This window comes from Penaeus vannamei, chromosome 24 (genome assembly GCF_042767895.1).
Source record: "Penaeus vannamei isolate JL-2024 chromosome 24, ASM4276789v1, whole genome shotgun sequence".
Classification (NCBI taxonomy): Eukaryota; Metazoa; Arthropoda; class Malacostraca; order Decapoda; family Penaeidae; genus Penaeus; species Penaeus vannamei.
In genome coordinates this window covers 10,692,172-10,707,171 of record NC_091572.1, presented here as the reverse complement: position 1 = coordinate 10,707,171, position 15,000 = coordinate 10,692,172, and the positions used below count along the sequence as shown (strand labels likewise).

Below are 15,000 nucleotides of genomic sequence, written 5' to 3'. Positions count from 1 at the left end.
AAACAAAAAGTTGGATATCTGAAGATCATTTTTTATATTTTTTCATTTATGGATCTTTACCATTTCATTACTGTAGAAACTACTCTTATTCCTCTTTCAAACGCACTTTGTTAGGTAAAGATATGATCATTAGTCTCTAAGTTATAGAAACAAGCAAACAAATGACTCCCGTGAAAAGGGGCAAATCCAGGCCCAAGACAATATGACCGTTATATAAAATCGGTTGTTTCGTGTTTTATACCTCTATTATTGCTGTTTTATTGTGTATATATTCGTTTACATGTGTATACACATGTAAATTATTGTAAAGATACATGGTCATGCACCTGTATATGCGTGTATGCGCATATACTTATTAGATCCATAATTATTTATTTCATTTATTTATTTTATTTTTATTCCAATCTACTCTTCTTCCCCGTCACCTAACCACATGATTCAGCCTCGAAACAAGAGATAAACATTTAGTCACCAGCGGAGTACATGATATGGAGGGACCATGAAATGTTTAGTGTTCGTTACAAATAACCGTTCAGAAAACGTTGATAGATCAAAAATATTTTGAAATACAAATCTCTTATATCAAATCTCGTATATTCGTTTATCATGGATGCTTCTTGTGATGTAACAATAGGTATCAGATATTTTTAGGCCAATTGTACGAGTTTATACAAATAAATTCTATCATAATCTTTCTTTACATTTATTTTTTCTCGTAAATGGATTTATAATGACATAATGATGTTTAATCAATTATTTAGTTTCAAATGAAAGCGCATACGTAAAACTATTGCAATCAGAAAATTCTAAAGCAGTGGCGACACTTGGAGCTTTGTCGCGTGGGTCCCTGTGAGATGGCCTTGGACGCCTCCAGTCCATGTGAATATCTATTCACTGCGAGTTTATTTTTGGAGATACAGACTTGTAATTGCTCATGTATTATCACCGAACCCTAAACATACTTTTATAATGAATTTGTCAACATCGAATCATATCTACTATATTTTATCGGAAAGAAATTTGAAAAGTCGCATAATAATTTTTTATTTTTCTTCGTCTTTCATATCATAAATCTTTCACTTTGGTATAAAACTGTTATAATAAGACACTTTTATCTTCCTGTGATCCATTTCAATAGGTAATGTCAAAATATAATGCATCTTATTAACTCCTGTGAAGCTAGAGTGCGGAAGGGTGAAAATCGCTGACACAGCGGCAGTGGGACTTGGGGTTCTGGCCTCGCACACAGCCCAAATTTTTCGCCGCGGAAGTTCATATTCACGTGGGTAATTCTACTCTCATTTACGAATATGAAACTGACCATAACTCATTTTCGACCACTCCGACCCAAAATCTCCGACTCGCTCCCCCCACCGCCAGGGACGGTCCCCTTAATAAGCTTCAATTAATGGGAAACTTCATGTTAGGCTTAGATCAACTTTCTACATTTCCCTATATTTCAGACAAAAAAAAACATTACACATTAGTAAAAAATGTTACACACTTGAAGGGTAATTGCGACATATTTGTAAACTGTGAAGCACCAGTTGAGAAACATTGTTAAATGATATTAAACTTGGGAATACTGAATTTTGTAAGGAATAACCTTAACCATTGACAAAAAGAATTTTGGACAATTCAGAAAATCTTCATGAACTCCTTCAATCCAGGGGACATGACTATCATATCATGGAAAAATTTGGGGTTCAAGTGATGTGAACATGCCATCATGAGACAAAATGGCCACAGGCCGGGCATTGCGAACCTGACCTCATAAGCGGAAAAGACTTGCCACAACTGCTGAAGCCTCTCAGAGGTTGATTAGCCTCATTTGGCATTTAGAAAGGGCATTTGCATTATTCCCACCAATAAACAAGTGTGGAATGTAGTGTCCATAAGTCATGAGGGAAAGAGTGCTGGCTCAGTATCATGTTCCTGGCTACTGTGACCAGCAGTACTGGTCTTATTATGGAAAATTGAACATTACAAAAAAATAAGATAAATGACACAAATAACAGCGTTACATGTCTTTTTTCTTGCACTGAGTTATCTACTACATAGAGAGATGATCTAGAGTCTGTGCAAGGAAAAGTCTACTACTATCTGGATAAAGCAAATTAAAAGACAAATAAGGACATTGGAAAATGGCAAAAAACTTTTTAAAATTTGCAAATTAACTTTGCAAAGGAGAGGCATACAGTCTTGTCACCATACACGAGTGTTAACGTGTGTCCAGCTTATGTGTCGCACACCCAGTAGAGCGGCTACTACTGTAACCTTGTGTCCAGCTTATGTGTTGCACACCCAGTAGAGCGGCTACTACTGTAACCTAACACCATGTGATTGCCATGACGCAACTGGACTCAAAGGATTATCCCAATGCCACTTCGGATGGCATATATACACATCATGCTCACTGTGAGTTTAGTTTATTAACCCAGTGCCGACAGGTAAAAAGTTTGGCAAGTGGACGTATGGACAGGGTTGTTGGCGCGCTTCGGCAGTTTCCCGTTTGCACCAGGCTCGATCGGTAGTTTGCGAGCAACATTTAGCACCTAAATGCTTTTATTTTGCTATGATTTATGAAAATATTAAAATTTTGAAGGTTTACCTTCATTATAGGTGCCATTGCCTAAAATCTTTACCATATAAATGAAGCCGCTACTATCGGAGAAAAACAAACTCTGTCCGACGAGCCAGTGGCGTGGGAATGGGCATGACACGATGCTACTCGTCTTTCAGTCCACAACAGCCGTGGCATGTACATACATGCCACCCATCGGCTAGGGGTTAATTGTATTTACATGTCAATGGCTCCACAAATACCTAATCACCAAAGAGTCAATTACTGGTACTCTCCATCTCACCTGTTTACTTTTTTCCTTGATTTTTGGAAACGATACTCTTCATTATATATTTCTATTAGCATAATTAATAACATCATTATAACCTTAATGTCAATGATAATATCTTTAGTAATGTCATTGAAAAGAAATAAAAATATAATGAAAACTCAAGGAAAGGTTAAATCAGGTGAGGTCACTGGGTCTACTAATTGACTACTTGCTAGCTGAGTACTTGTGGAGCTGTGTAAAGACATTTCTCAAAAGAAAACTACAGTGAACCTCATAAGTTCTGGGTAGCCCATTTCACAAGTTCTTAAATGCGATGTTTTGCAAGCAGTATCCATTATTCTCTTTCATATTCTGCATATTGTAATTCCTGCTATCCAAGTTTTACATAACCAAATAACCTCATTTCATCATTGTGCTGCATCACTAACAACTTCAAACAACATAAACTCACCTCATCAGCGCTCATCACCATCAGCTATTGTCCTACCAGTCAGTTTTGGCAAGATAATGAAGAAATGAAAATGGCCTTCCACCTACTGCCACCTATCCCCCTCATCACTTATTCTTGATTGTAGTATTCACATATCTGTAAGTGGGGGGAGGGAGGACAATGTAATGGGAGGAGAGAGGAATGGACGGAGGGAGAACTAATATGTCTCCCTTCATCTAACATCTTCTTTAGAGGAGTTTGTAAAGTAAATGATAACAATAATTTTTCTCCATATAAAATATTGTATCATATTCACTTTAAATACACACAGTCTTGTTTTAAAAAAATAATAAACCTATAAATAAAAAGCAAAAATTTAATGTTCTGAAAACAAATATCAAGAGGTAGAGTGGTAGATACAAACACTATTGGTCGACAAACAAGAAACTAATTTCACACAATATAACTAATACAGTGAATTGAGATAAATTACATATATTGACACCAATATCAACCTCATACAACCAAATGGAACAATAAATTAAATATGATATAATAAATACTGATCTAACTAAAAACAACAGTTAAACAAAACTGCAGTTCCTGAACAACAGAAGAGTTGGAATAAAAGACGATTTTTCCAAATTCAAATCATATTTCTCTTATCTAAAATAATCAATCAGCCTTGAATCAATAGCTGTTATGACATTTTCATGTTTCCCAATATGCAAGAGTCACTCTCTTTTCTATGGTTTCAGGTTTAAACTTTGAAAAAAGTCTAGTTTTGCAATCAAGCCTAACAATAAATCTTAAACATGGCAAAATATATTTTACTGATTGTAAATTGATAAGGAACATACTTCTGTTACAGCATAATTGTAGGTTATCCAGTACAGTATTTCATTCATATATATAAAGTATTGTATTCTATAATATTTAGCATAAACACTGGAAGATAAAATATATCTAGTGATACATTCTAAATATTACTAATAAAAATAACATGTTTTGGTCTTTAAAAAAGCATTAAAAAAAAACTTGGTTTTCAAAAATATGTCAAGCCAAAGCTATTTAACCACTGTAATTTACACACTACCATAAAAAATGTTTTATAGAAAACAGACAAATAAATATGAAAATGTCTCTTAAAAAATAGCAAATAATATAATATCTGTTATTGTTACAGTTGTTGTTCTAAGTTTATACTATCTAGAAGAATAATATGAAGTCTGCTCAACAAAGTCTGTATCATCTTAAATACACCATAACAAATAACAAATAATCACCATGGAAAATGTCAAAAGAGCAAAAGCACATCTACAGGAAAAGGATTAATATTGAAAAAAATACATGTGTCTCCAAACTGCCAAAACTTGCACTTAAGGCTATATTGAAGGTAGACATTCTCCTTAAAATTAATGTGTGATACAATTATAATTCTGAACATCTTGTTGAATTTCCTAATCCAGAATTTAATGATTTAACAAATTATCAACTAATATCATACAAACTACAGAAATATACTCTAATAAGAAATATACCTAAAAGTCTACTATTCATTGCTCATACTTTCATGATAAAGGTATTCTCATGTATGTTTTTAACAAACACACCAAGATTATTTACTAGCTAAACTTAATGTTGCAATCAATATATTCCATACAGTTTTCTTGTTTTCATGGCTACTCTGACACACCCACATTAACACCAATATAAGATGGTTGCAGAGACAGTTTATGCGTACAAGTTGTTGGTGATGCAACACACTACATCATCTAAAGCAAAAACAGACCATGATATATGGACAAACTACCAATAACACCTTTCAAAATGAGCATTAGCTAATTGCTGACTAGTATCAAATTCTGCACTATTTTCCTTCACAAAACCAAACTATTCACACACTTGCAATGTAAATCTTATCAACACCAACTACTGTAAAAAAATAATAATAATAAATAATAATAATAATAATAATAATAATAATAATAATAATAATAATAATAATAATAATAATAATAATAATAATAATAATAATAATAATAATATCCTTAAAATCTAAAATCTTACCTGAGATAAAACTGCGGAATCCAGAGTTGCATAAAAATACTGATCTCCGGCCATGATCACCTGACCTGATATAGGTAACTGGAGCCCACCCTAAAATGCAAATATTCCTTTTACTCATCATATCAAAGCATTCATTCACATTAAAAATAAATGATATTACTGATAATAAACATAAAAGAGCTAAAATGAAAAAGATAACAAATTCTAATACTTTACTGCAATGAAGACTTTATGCTTGACTTATCTTAACAAATTGTCAATCCATAAAAATAACAAACAAATAGAATAATGAGGCCTTAACAGGTATAAGCACTTGATCTCTTACCGACACATTGACGTTGGTTAGAAAATCTGTTTCTTGTGGAGTCTCAACAGTTACTGTTCCACTGTTGACATCAATATTGACTACATGTGGTGGAGGAGGATTCATATCACTTACAATAGTCTGAAACACATTTATACAATATCACACAACAGCAAATAACCAAAAAAGCTATGGTATTAAGTGGTCTGAAATATATGCGTCTGTCACAGCGCCTGTTACTTTTTTCATAAATGAAATTATTTAAAAAAACAAATATTAATAAAAACAAAGATAAATAAACCCTAATGCAATAACATTGACTGAACTATTACTTTTCTGAAATCATCTTCATAAATAAGAAATTACAGATACTGCATTACAGTAATTATGTTCTAAAAGCACAGCAATTCTTATCAAAATACAATAAATATGAAAAGTAATCCTGCTCAATTCAAGTGAACCAAAGTATTTTTTCTCTCCTTCCTCTTAACAGAATGCTACTTGGGATGGCAAGTATATACAATTTCCCACAGTTCCAACAGGTACACCCATAAGGTGTGTGGACTGCATTTTTTTTTTTTGGCAATATATGCTTAGTATCCAGTATTCTGTGAATTCTTTGTTTGTAAAAAGGCTGAGATTGGCTCAAGATATTTTGCAAGTACTTTCACTGACAACTAATGTCAGCCATTAAAATTAAGTTTGGAATCATTACATATATATTTTTGTCTAATACCAATACTACTGCCTGAAATATGTGGTGTTTTCCTTAAAAAAGAGCAATTGGAAATGGTGTAACTGTCAACTGTAGCACAATCTAAAGAGCCAAACATCGATGACATTTAATCTCAATCTTTGACAAAGATATATGCGTCTTTATTATATTTATAAATGTAAAACATATCCTTTTGAAAAGGCATAATATAAGTCATATTTTGTTTTGGTCTGTAAATATAAATCAAAAGGTTTTCTCACCTAAATCAATGTCTCTGCTCATATTCCTCATGGAATTTATAAATGACAAATAACATAATTGCTTAAAGGGTTGTTTATACTGAAGACTTGTAAGAGGTCTGGAAAGCATACTAATATCACACAGAGTGATTCCCTTTAAATGAATTCAAAGTTTGTAGAGGAGAGAATTAGATCATAAATTTTCCCCTCCCCATTACCCCACTACCCTCCACTATTTTTAGGGACAGTCCCCTTGGGTGGATTATGAAGATCATTTGAAAGGTTTGGGGGAAAATATTTACAATGTTTAAATGGAAAAATATAAAGAGTTAAATAGATGCAATGTCATTCAATATCTGCTCTATTCACCTTGCATCTCAATCCAGATCCCTGTCTGGAGTCTGTCTGTCTGTCTGTCTGCTATGTCTCATAGCATAAACAACCAACAATAAACTCAGGCGTAGATAAAGCAGCTTGTGCCAAATACAAAATCTTTTGTGGAGTTTTACATTCTAAGCATATTATAATCATAAGCACATAAATAATTCTACCTCCTCAAAAAAAAGCACTTTTACTATTTCATTCATCAACTGCAGTTGTCAAAGCATTTTTCTTTTTTTCTTTTTTTTTTAAGAGACAAGTTGTACATAAAAGTTTATCTTTGCTCTTGAGATTTGCAATTTGAATAGTTATAAAATTTTAACTTCACTTCTTCAATCAGATTTCTTTACTGTAATCATTTAACCTATTAGATCCAGTTACTTCACAGCAATCACATGACCCTCCAAGAGGTTTGTGCATTTGTGTCAAGTCTTTCCCATCACCCTGGCCTTCTAGTGGAATGCTCAATATGGCAAGCTCACATCACCCCAGCCCATAGCCAGATTTTCCCTTGATGGAATATTTATGTCATCCGCCCCTCAAGGCAAATTTTTTTCATGACATGATGGTCATATCATTCAGATCAGAGTGGTTAAACCAACCATTAGAGGCCGACCACGCCATTCAAGAAATACTTCATAATACACAAGTAATACCTCACTCATGGTGTACCAGTTGGAACTATGGGAAATATTAATTTAGTTACTTAACTGACTTTACGTACAGACTGCTCTACAAGTGTTTAGTCACTAGGGTGTCAATCACTATTTCTACTCATTTCACTTGTTACTCTTTTCCTTGCTTTCTGGAAATATTTCCTTTCATTTAATACTGCTGAACCTCTGCTTTCAGTAATCTTAATAACATTATAATAATTGTAATGTTTAAGACAATAATAAAAGCAATAATATTGAGAGCATTGATGATATAGGCCCTTTTCCCAAAAACTACAAAGGGAAGCTGAAATTGGGTGAAGTCTCAAGGGCTACAAATTGAATTCTTGGTGGCTAAGCACTTCTGGACCCATAGTGTAGAGACATATAAGAAAACAAAAGTACATTGACCATTACATTTACCCAGCAGCAATGGTTTCAGTAACAGTAAAAAAATTTGATAATTAGGTTCATCATAGTTGCATAACATAAAATATTTACATAATAAGATGACTGACCTCTGGTGATGTATCTTTGGTTGCAGTAGTAGTGGTGGTTGTGGTGGTTGTAGTTGTGGTAGTGGTGGTGGTTGAGCTAACACTCTGTCGTAACTTCTTGTTGTCATTTTTGCTGTGTTCAGCGACATGCGCCAGATAATTGTCTCGTTTTATAGTCTTGAAGGGGCACACCACACAGGTAAACATGATGCCATTTCTCTGGGCTGAAATGCAGTCACAAAAGAGTAATAAAACATAACAGAAAAATAATAATGATAAGATGATGATCATTATCATAAAATATAACAGAATAATAATAACAATAAAAATAATGATGATGATGTTCAAAATGAAAGCAATTCACAATAATCAGAACAGCATTAAATAAATTACATTTTCACAGGGCAAACAAGAACTTACCAAGGTCTGGATGCTTGTCCTTGAGATGAACCTTGAACGTCGTGGACTGGATGGAAGCGTAATCGCAGTACGGGCAACGATAAGGCCTTATGCCTGAATGCTGCATCTTGTGCCTCCGTAATGAGTTGTGGTCAGCTGTCCTGTAAGAACATTCCTCACAGGCAAAGGGTTTTTCACCTGTAAATGTGAATTCATCTCGTAAACAGAATGGATAATGACCGATGTCAGAAAAAGGATGTGTGAATGACTAAATCTTGTGTGTCTGGGTATATAAATGTTTATTGTTTTTTTCGTTTTTTTTACTTTCTTTCTTTCTTTCTTTCTTTCTTTCTTTCTTTCTTTCTTTCTTTCTTTCTTTCTTTCTTTCTTTCTTTCTTTCTTTCCCTAACCCTTATAGCCTTACACAGACCTCTTAACAGAAACTAGGAAAAAAAAAAAAAAAAAAAAAATTCTTCTGATAGACTCGGGTGCAAAAAATTTGTTGGTTTTGGACCAATAACTCCTGAAAGAAATGATGGATCGGATTTAGATTTGGAATCATAAAATATCATAATAAAAAAACTGTCAGGATCATTTTGGGTTGCAATGCATTAACTTCAGTATAGATTTTACATCAGTTTATGGAATAGACATTATAATTTTTTTTTTTTTTTTTTTAATGTAGTCTCATTTTCCCTTCTTCCATTATTTCTTTCATCTAACCATTCTTTCTTTCTTTATTCATTCCTTAATATACAATTTCATTCGTTCACTCAATCACTCATTCTTTCACACTCCTTTTTGTACCATCTATATGAAAGCCTTACCTGTGTGTTGCCGCATGTGCATCTTAAGGGTAGATTTGGAAGCAGTTGAATAGCCACAATAGTTACACAAGAACGGCTTCACTTTCTTGTGTACAAACTCAATGTGATTTCGCAGCATCCGCTTGTCTGTAAATGGTCTCTGGCAGGTCTCGCACAAGATCTGCGGCACTTTTAGGTGGAGAGCCTAGAGGGGAGGTGGGGAATTACAAGGAGAGGTGAAATGTTTTTGAGTTCAAGTCATTATAAAATTACAACAATCTAGTAGTCAAAATGATAGACAATTGTGCTAATAAGAACCATGATAAGGAGAAAGAGGAGGAGAAGGCAGGAGGAGAAGGAGGATAATAACAATTACACAATAACAAAAATTACTATCATAACAAGAACAAGAACGTGAATAACAATAACATTAATAATAACAATAAAAATAACAATAACAATAACAATAACAAAAAAAAACAATAATAATAATAATAATAACAATAACAATAACAATAATAACAATAACAATAACAATAATAACAATAACAATAATAACAATAACAATAATAATAATAATAATAATAATAAAAATAATAATAATGAACATCACTGTAATAGAAATGATAATAATAATAATAATAATAATAATAATAATAATAATAATAATAATAATAATAATAATAATAATAATAATAATAATAATAATAACAATAACAACAAAAATAATAACAATAACAATAACAACAATTAACAAAAATAATAATTATAATAATAATAAGAATAATAATTATATAAACAAAGAAAAAAATAATAACTATTATCATAAATAATGAGCACATACCTTGTGGTTACGTAATTGTTTTGTAGTTTTGAACCTCTTGCCACATGTGTCACACAAGGATGGTCTTTCATCACTGTGTATCTTGTGATGTACATTCATCAGTTTGCTGTAGCTGTAAAATATACAAATAAACAAATAAATAAATGTATCTTCTTCAAATCTCGTGTACAACCATCTATTTGATGTGGCTGTAAAAAGTAAACAAATAAATAAATGTATTGTCTTCAAATCTCTATTTTCTTTCCCCATTTCTTCCTTCTTTTATTTCACTCGCCATAAAGCATCAACTGTCAGGTTGTCTGCTGGATATGCCATACCTTACTGAGTGTGAAAACTTTTACTACCTTATACTTCCATATATTGCCATTTTTCTAGATATTAAAAAAAATAATTTATGCAAACAAATATCATCATTCAAAATCTACAACAAAGGAGATTTAGTAAATAAAGCAATTACTGAAATTTGAACCATAAAAATTAATGACTGCCAAATAACAGTTAGGTCTAAAAGGAATCAAATACAAAATTTTGAAAGAGCAGCTAAATAATAAGATTAACAATAGAAAACTATTTATCTCAGAAAAATTAAATAGTTTTATAGATACATATAGACAATATATTTACATATATTACATTTTATTCTGCTATCACTTTCTAAACAAGATACATACACATAAAAAATAAATAAGCATATGCATTTATATCATCAAAGACCCAGTACTTACTGGAACAAATGACAAGAAATCAAACTTACCTATAACACTTGTAGTCACACTTATCACACTTGTGCAAATCAATGTCAATGAGGTGATGTCGCCAAAGGTGAAGAGCCAAATCCCTCCATGTTCCGAATTTTGTGGGACACTCCTGGCACTGCATGGAATTCTCTACATGACACTTTCGGTGATATGCAATATTGCTCTCGCTCTTAAGCCTTACATTACAGCCATTTACATCACACTTGATTCCATGGCTTTTGTCAGGCAAACGAACTTTGGAATTACTCCTTTTTAATTTGATGCCTGCATTTTTGTTGTACAAAGGTTGATCACCTTTGCCATGGCATGTTTTCACCGAGCTAACACTACCACTGTCATTCGTTGTGGTACTGTCATTGGTGTCATCATCATCATAGTCCTGATCACTCTTATTCTCTCCTCTGTTTTCTAATTCAATTGTTAATTGGAGGTCTTCATCCTCCTCTGTCTCCTTTTCACGCTCTTTCTTCACTACCAAGTCCCCCTCTTTTGGCTCTGCTTTTATGAATACCCCTATAGTACCATTGGGTTGTCTCTCTTCTTCTACTTTAACCTTTTTCTTCCCCTTGCTTGATGCTGCTTTGGCATTCTCCACTTTCATCACAGATTCCTTCTGTTTCTTTTTGCTTGACTTTTCTTTACTCTTACTTGGAGGATTGGGTGGTGGTGAACCCTCAGACTGGCTGCTCTCACTCCTTGGCACAAAGACTTTAACTCTTTTTGACACAGGTCTTTCCACCTCCTCTTCTGATTCTTCTGACTCGGAAAGATACTGACTGTGCATTTCTTTCATGTGTTTGACCATCAGGCTTCTGTCCTGACTCAAACAGGAACATAAGCGACACTTAAAGCAAGCTACCTGTTGTACAAGAAGTTCATTCTTTCTGAATATTTCTTTCCTCTTTTCACTATGACCTGTATTTTTGGCACTACCTTGACCTTCAGATTTCTTTGAGCTGTTTGAATGTACCTTCTGTGTTCCTAAAGACACCTGCGATGATGAAAACTGACCACTAAATGACCCCGAAGCACTATTTTTTGTGGAAGCCACTGGTGTGGAGGACTTTGTAGTTTCAATTAGCACAGTTGAGTCCTGGTGTTGCAAAAGTCTACTGGAAGACTCTAATTCTGAGCCTAATTTTAACTGCTCATTTTCTGATTTATTGGTGGCAGCTTTCAGAGCACTAGTGAAAGTAAGGTCTGCTGAGCTTGTTGAGGATGATTTCTTTGAATTATCAGCCTTTTCTGGTGAGTAAACAAATGTACCCGGACCTGTGCTTAGTGAGGCATCAGACTCTGAAAGACTATTCATGTCAATACACATGTTAGAATTTTCTAAAAACTGATCAAGGTCAGCAGTTGTAGCCAAATTTGAAAGCAAAGCTGGGAGTGGACCTTGGTTAGATGGACAGGCTTTATTATTTGATACTCCGCTTACAATGAAATCAGAGGTTATATTTGGTAAGCTAAAACTTGGAAGTGGAGGGGATGGCAATCCCTGGAGTGGTGCAGTGTCTCCTCCAATCCCAGGTCCAAGAGAAGCCTCTGTTACCAGAGCATTTGCATTGCTGTGAAGCTCATCACCTGCAGAGCCAGTTAAAGAGGCACTTAGGCTCAGATCACTCTCATCACTACGATGCAACTCTGACAGGAGTACATCACCAGTGTGCGGAAGTCGACTCTCTGATAATCCCATTAGTGACAGACTTGTACCACCCCCCAGCAAGGTATCAGTGCTTGATCCTCTATTTAAAAGATCTGCTAATCTCACACGAGTTGTACTCTCATGGGATGTACCTGATGTTTTAGAGGTCCCATAAGTTCCAAGTGATGTTGGGGAAGAACTGCCTGAAGTGACAACAACTGTGGGGAACATTGGATCTATGGAAGTTATCAAGCCTGATTTTGTACAAACATTTCCCTGTGATCTAACAGGCATGTCTAGGAGCATTCCTGTTTTATTCAACCCTTCTGGTACACACATAACATTATAAGATCTCAAGTTTCCATTACCTTGATTCACTGACTGCAGGTTGGATCTCTTCATATTTTTTTCTATTGCTGAATGTCCCGCAGAAGTGATATTACTTGTTGCATTACTTGTTGTTACTTGGCTCAATTGTGTTGTTGGTACAGTAGTGGACCAAATTCTAAGTTGATCACCTTTTAAATCATCTAACTGTGGGTCAACAATTTGTTTTGAAACCTGAGTGCCAAGAATTTGCTGTAAATTATCAAACTGTCTTTGCTGAGATGTTTGTCCCTGAGCCATAGAAGAAGGAAGTATCAAAGTATTATCATTAACCTGGAAGTTTGTTGAAAGTCCTACAATACTATCTAGTTGCAAAGTTGTAGCAGTTTTATCTACCGAATCACCATATCCACTGGAACCATGCAGAGCCCCTGTCACTGAGCATATGCTGGCACCTGGGTTGTTTGCTGAAGTAGTTAATGGGCTAGTACCACGACTGGATGCTGCAAAAGCCATTACTGAACCATCTTCAAGCTCTTCAATGCGTTGTCCACTGGTGGTTCTAATTGTTGGATTCGGCAAAAGGTGAGCAATTTCTGCCTGCTTTGATACTTGGGACGGAATGTGAGGTTTAACAGTATCAAGCATTTTATTCAACAATCTGTTGTTAGAAATCAAAGAATTAAAGTGTGCATTATTCTTCTTGACTTCTGAGGGTACTATACCTCCCTGTGGAATTACATGCAAACTACTAACTGGTGTAGTTGTAAGTTGAGTAGTATCTAACTGAGTAGTTGTTATATCTGAATTTACTAGCTGCTGTACTAGAGGTATTTCAGTATTAGATGAGGTCTTTGGTGAATTCATCATAGGGAGGGAAGTATCATCAAGCTGGATATTGAAATTTCCTTGTAGTCGCATCACAGGTAGGCCATCAATTCCAACAGAAGTAACAGAAGATCCAAGAGTGACTGATGACTGAACATTGTTATTTTTCGATGCTACGAACACCCTCTCTGTTCCTAAGGCATCCACTATCTGGCTCTGGTTGAGTGAGGTACTAAGCTCCTGGGAGATGGATGTGAGAGTTTGATTGAGCTGAGCTTGCGAATTTGCAGTTTGAACCTGGCCAAGTTCAAGACTCGTGGTTTGTAAGTTACGTGTGTTGAAAGCAGATGAATCATGCTGCCGTGTCACTGGTACACGTACTGCAATCAGACCATCACTGCCCTTTGTTGCTTGCTGATTTGAACTCTGCAACTAAAACCAATATTATGCCAGCTTAAAAAAAGTGTATGGCTTTAACAAAAAAATATAAATATACACATATGTATGTGTGTGTAAATATGTTGTGTGTGTGTGTGTGTGTGTGTGTGTGTGTGTGTGTGTGTGTGTGTGTGTGTGTGTGTGTGTGTGTGTGTGTGTGTGTGTGTGTGTGTGTGTGTATATATATATATATATATATATATATATATATATATATATATATATATATATATATATATATATATATATATATATATATATACATGCACATACAAATATGTATAATATACATATATATATACACATATAAATATATAGATATATAGATATATCAGTAATAATAAATGAATGATACAATCTTTACAGTATACAAGTTGGGCACTAGAATAAACTGTAATACCAGTCTTATTACCTGTACTTCTGCTAAATCAGCAATAGTGTGCATTATTGGTGTCTGGGCAGCAGTAGGCAGCTGTGGCTGTAGTGAACACTGAGAGTGGGAGAGCTGAGGCTGCACTTCCACATGCTGTTGCTGTGCATGCGTAAGAGACTGGACTTGTACTTGGGAGTTTGTATGCACCTGAGGCTGGATGTGAAGCTGAGCTTGGGAGTGGATCTGAGGTTGAATCTGCACTGGGCTGTGTGTTTGGATTTGGGTGTGGGTGTGTACCTGCGGCTGGGTGTGGATTTCTTGCGTCTGGATTTGAGATTCTGGTTGTAACTGTGGTTGTGTGTACACTAAGAGAGCCCTTGTTAGAGGGGACACTTCTGTAAGAGGCTGGGAAAGTGTCTGTGATGAGGTATGGGTCTG

General features: G+C 34.6%; 1 protein-coding gene across 2 annotated transcripts in view; it reads right to left on the bottom strand.

The window, feature by feature from the left end:
- The window catches only part of LOC113817887 (uncharacterized), a 30,917-nt gene that overhangs the window by 3,120 nt on the left and 12,797 nt on the right, over window positions 1–15,000 (bottom strand). The window contains exons 2-10 of one of the 2 annotated variants that reach the window (XR_011399537.1): window positions 14,602–15,000; window positions 10,948–14,183; window positions 10,194–10,305; window positions 9,371–9,554; window positions 8,565–8,741; window positions 8,166–8,368; window positions 5,681–5,800; window positions 5,356–5,445; window positions 3,307–3,441 (exon numbers count right to left, since the gene is read on the bottom strand). The exon at window positions 14,602–15,000 is cut by the window's right edge and continues 408 nt beyond it. Coding sequence is in view for 1 of the 2 variants with exons in the window: in XM_070138386.1 (XP_069994487.1) it covers window positions 5,356–5,445; window positions 5,681–5,800; window positions 8,166–8,368; window positions 8,565–8,741; window positions 9,371–9,554; window positions 10,194–10,305; window positions 10,948–14,183; window positions 14,602–15,000 (4,521 nt within the window). In the remaining variant the exon portion in view is untranslated. The remainder of the gene's footprint in view (window positions 1–3,306; window positions 3,442–5,355; window positions 5,446–5,680; window positions 5,801–8,165; window positions 8,369–8,564; window positions 8,742–9,370; window positions 9,555–10,193; window positions 10,306–10,947; window positions 14,184–14,601) is intronic. The other variant, XM_070138386.1, reaches the window with a different exon arrangement.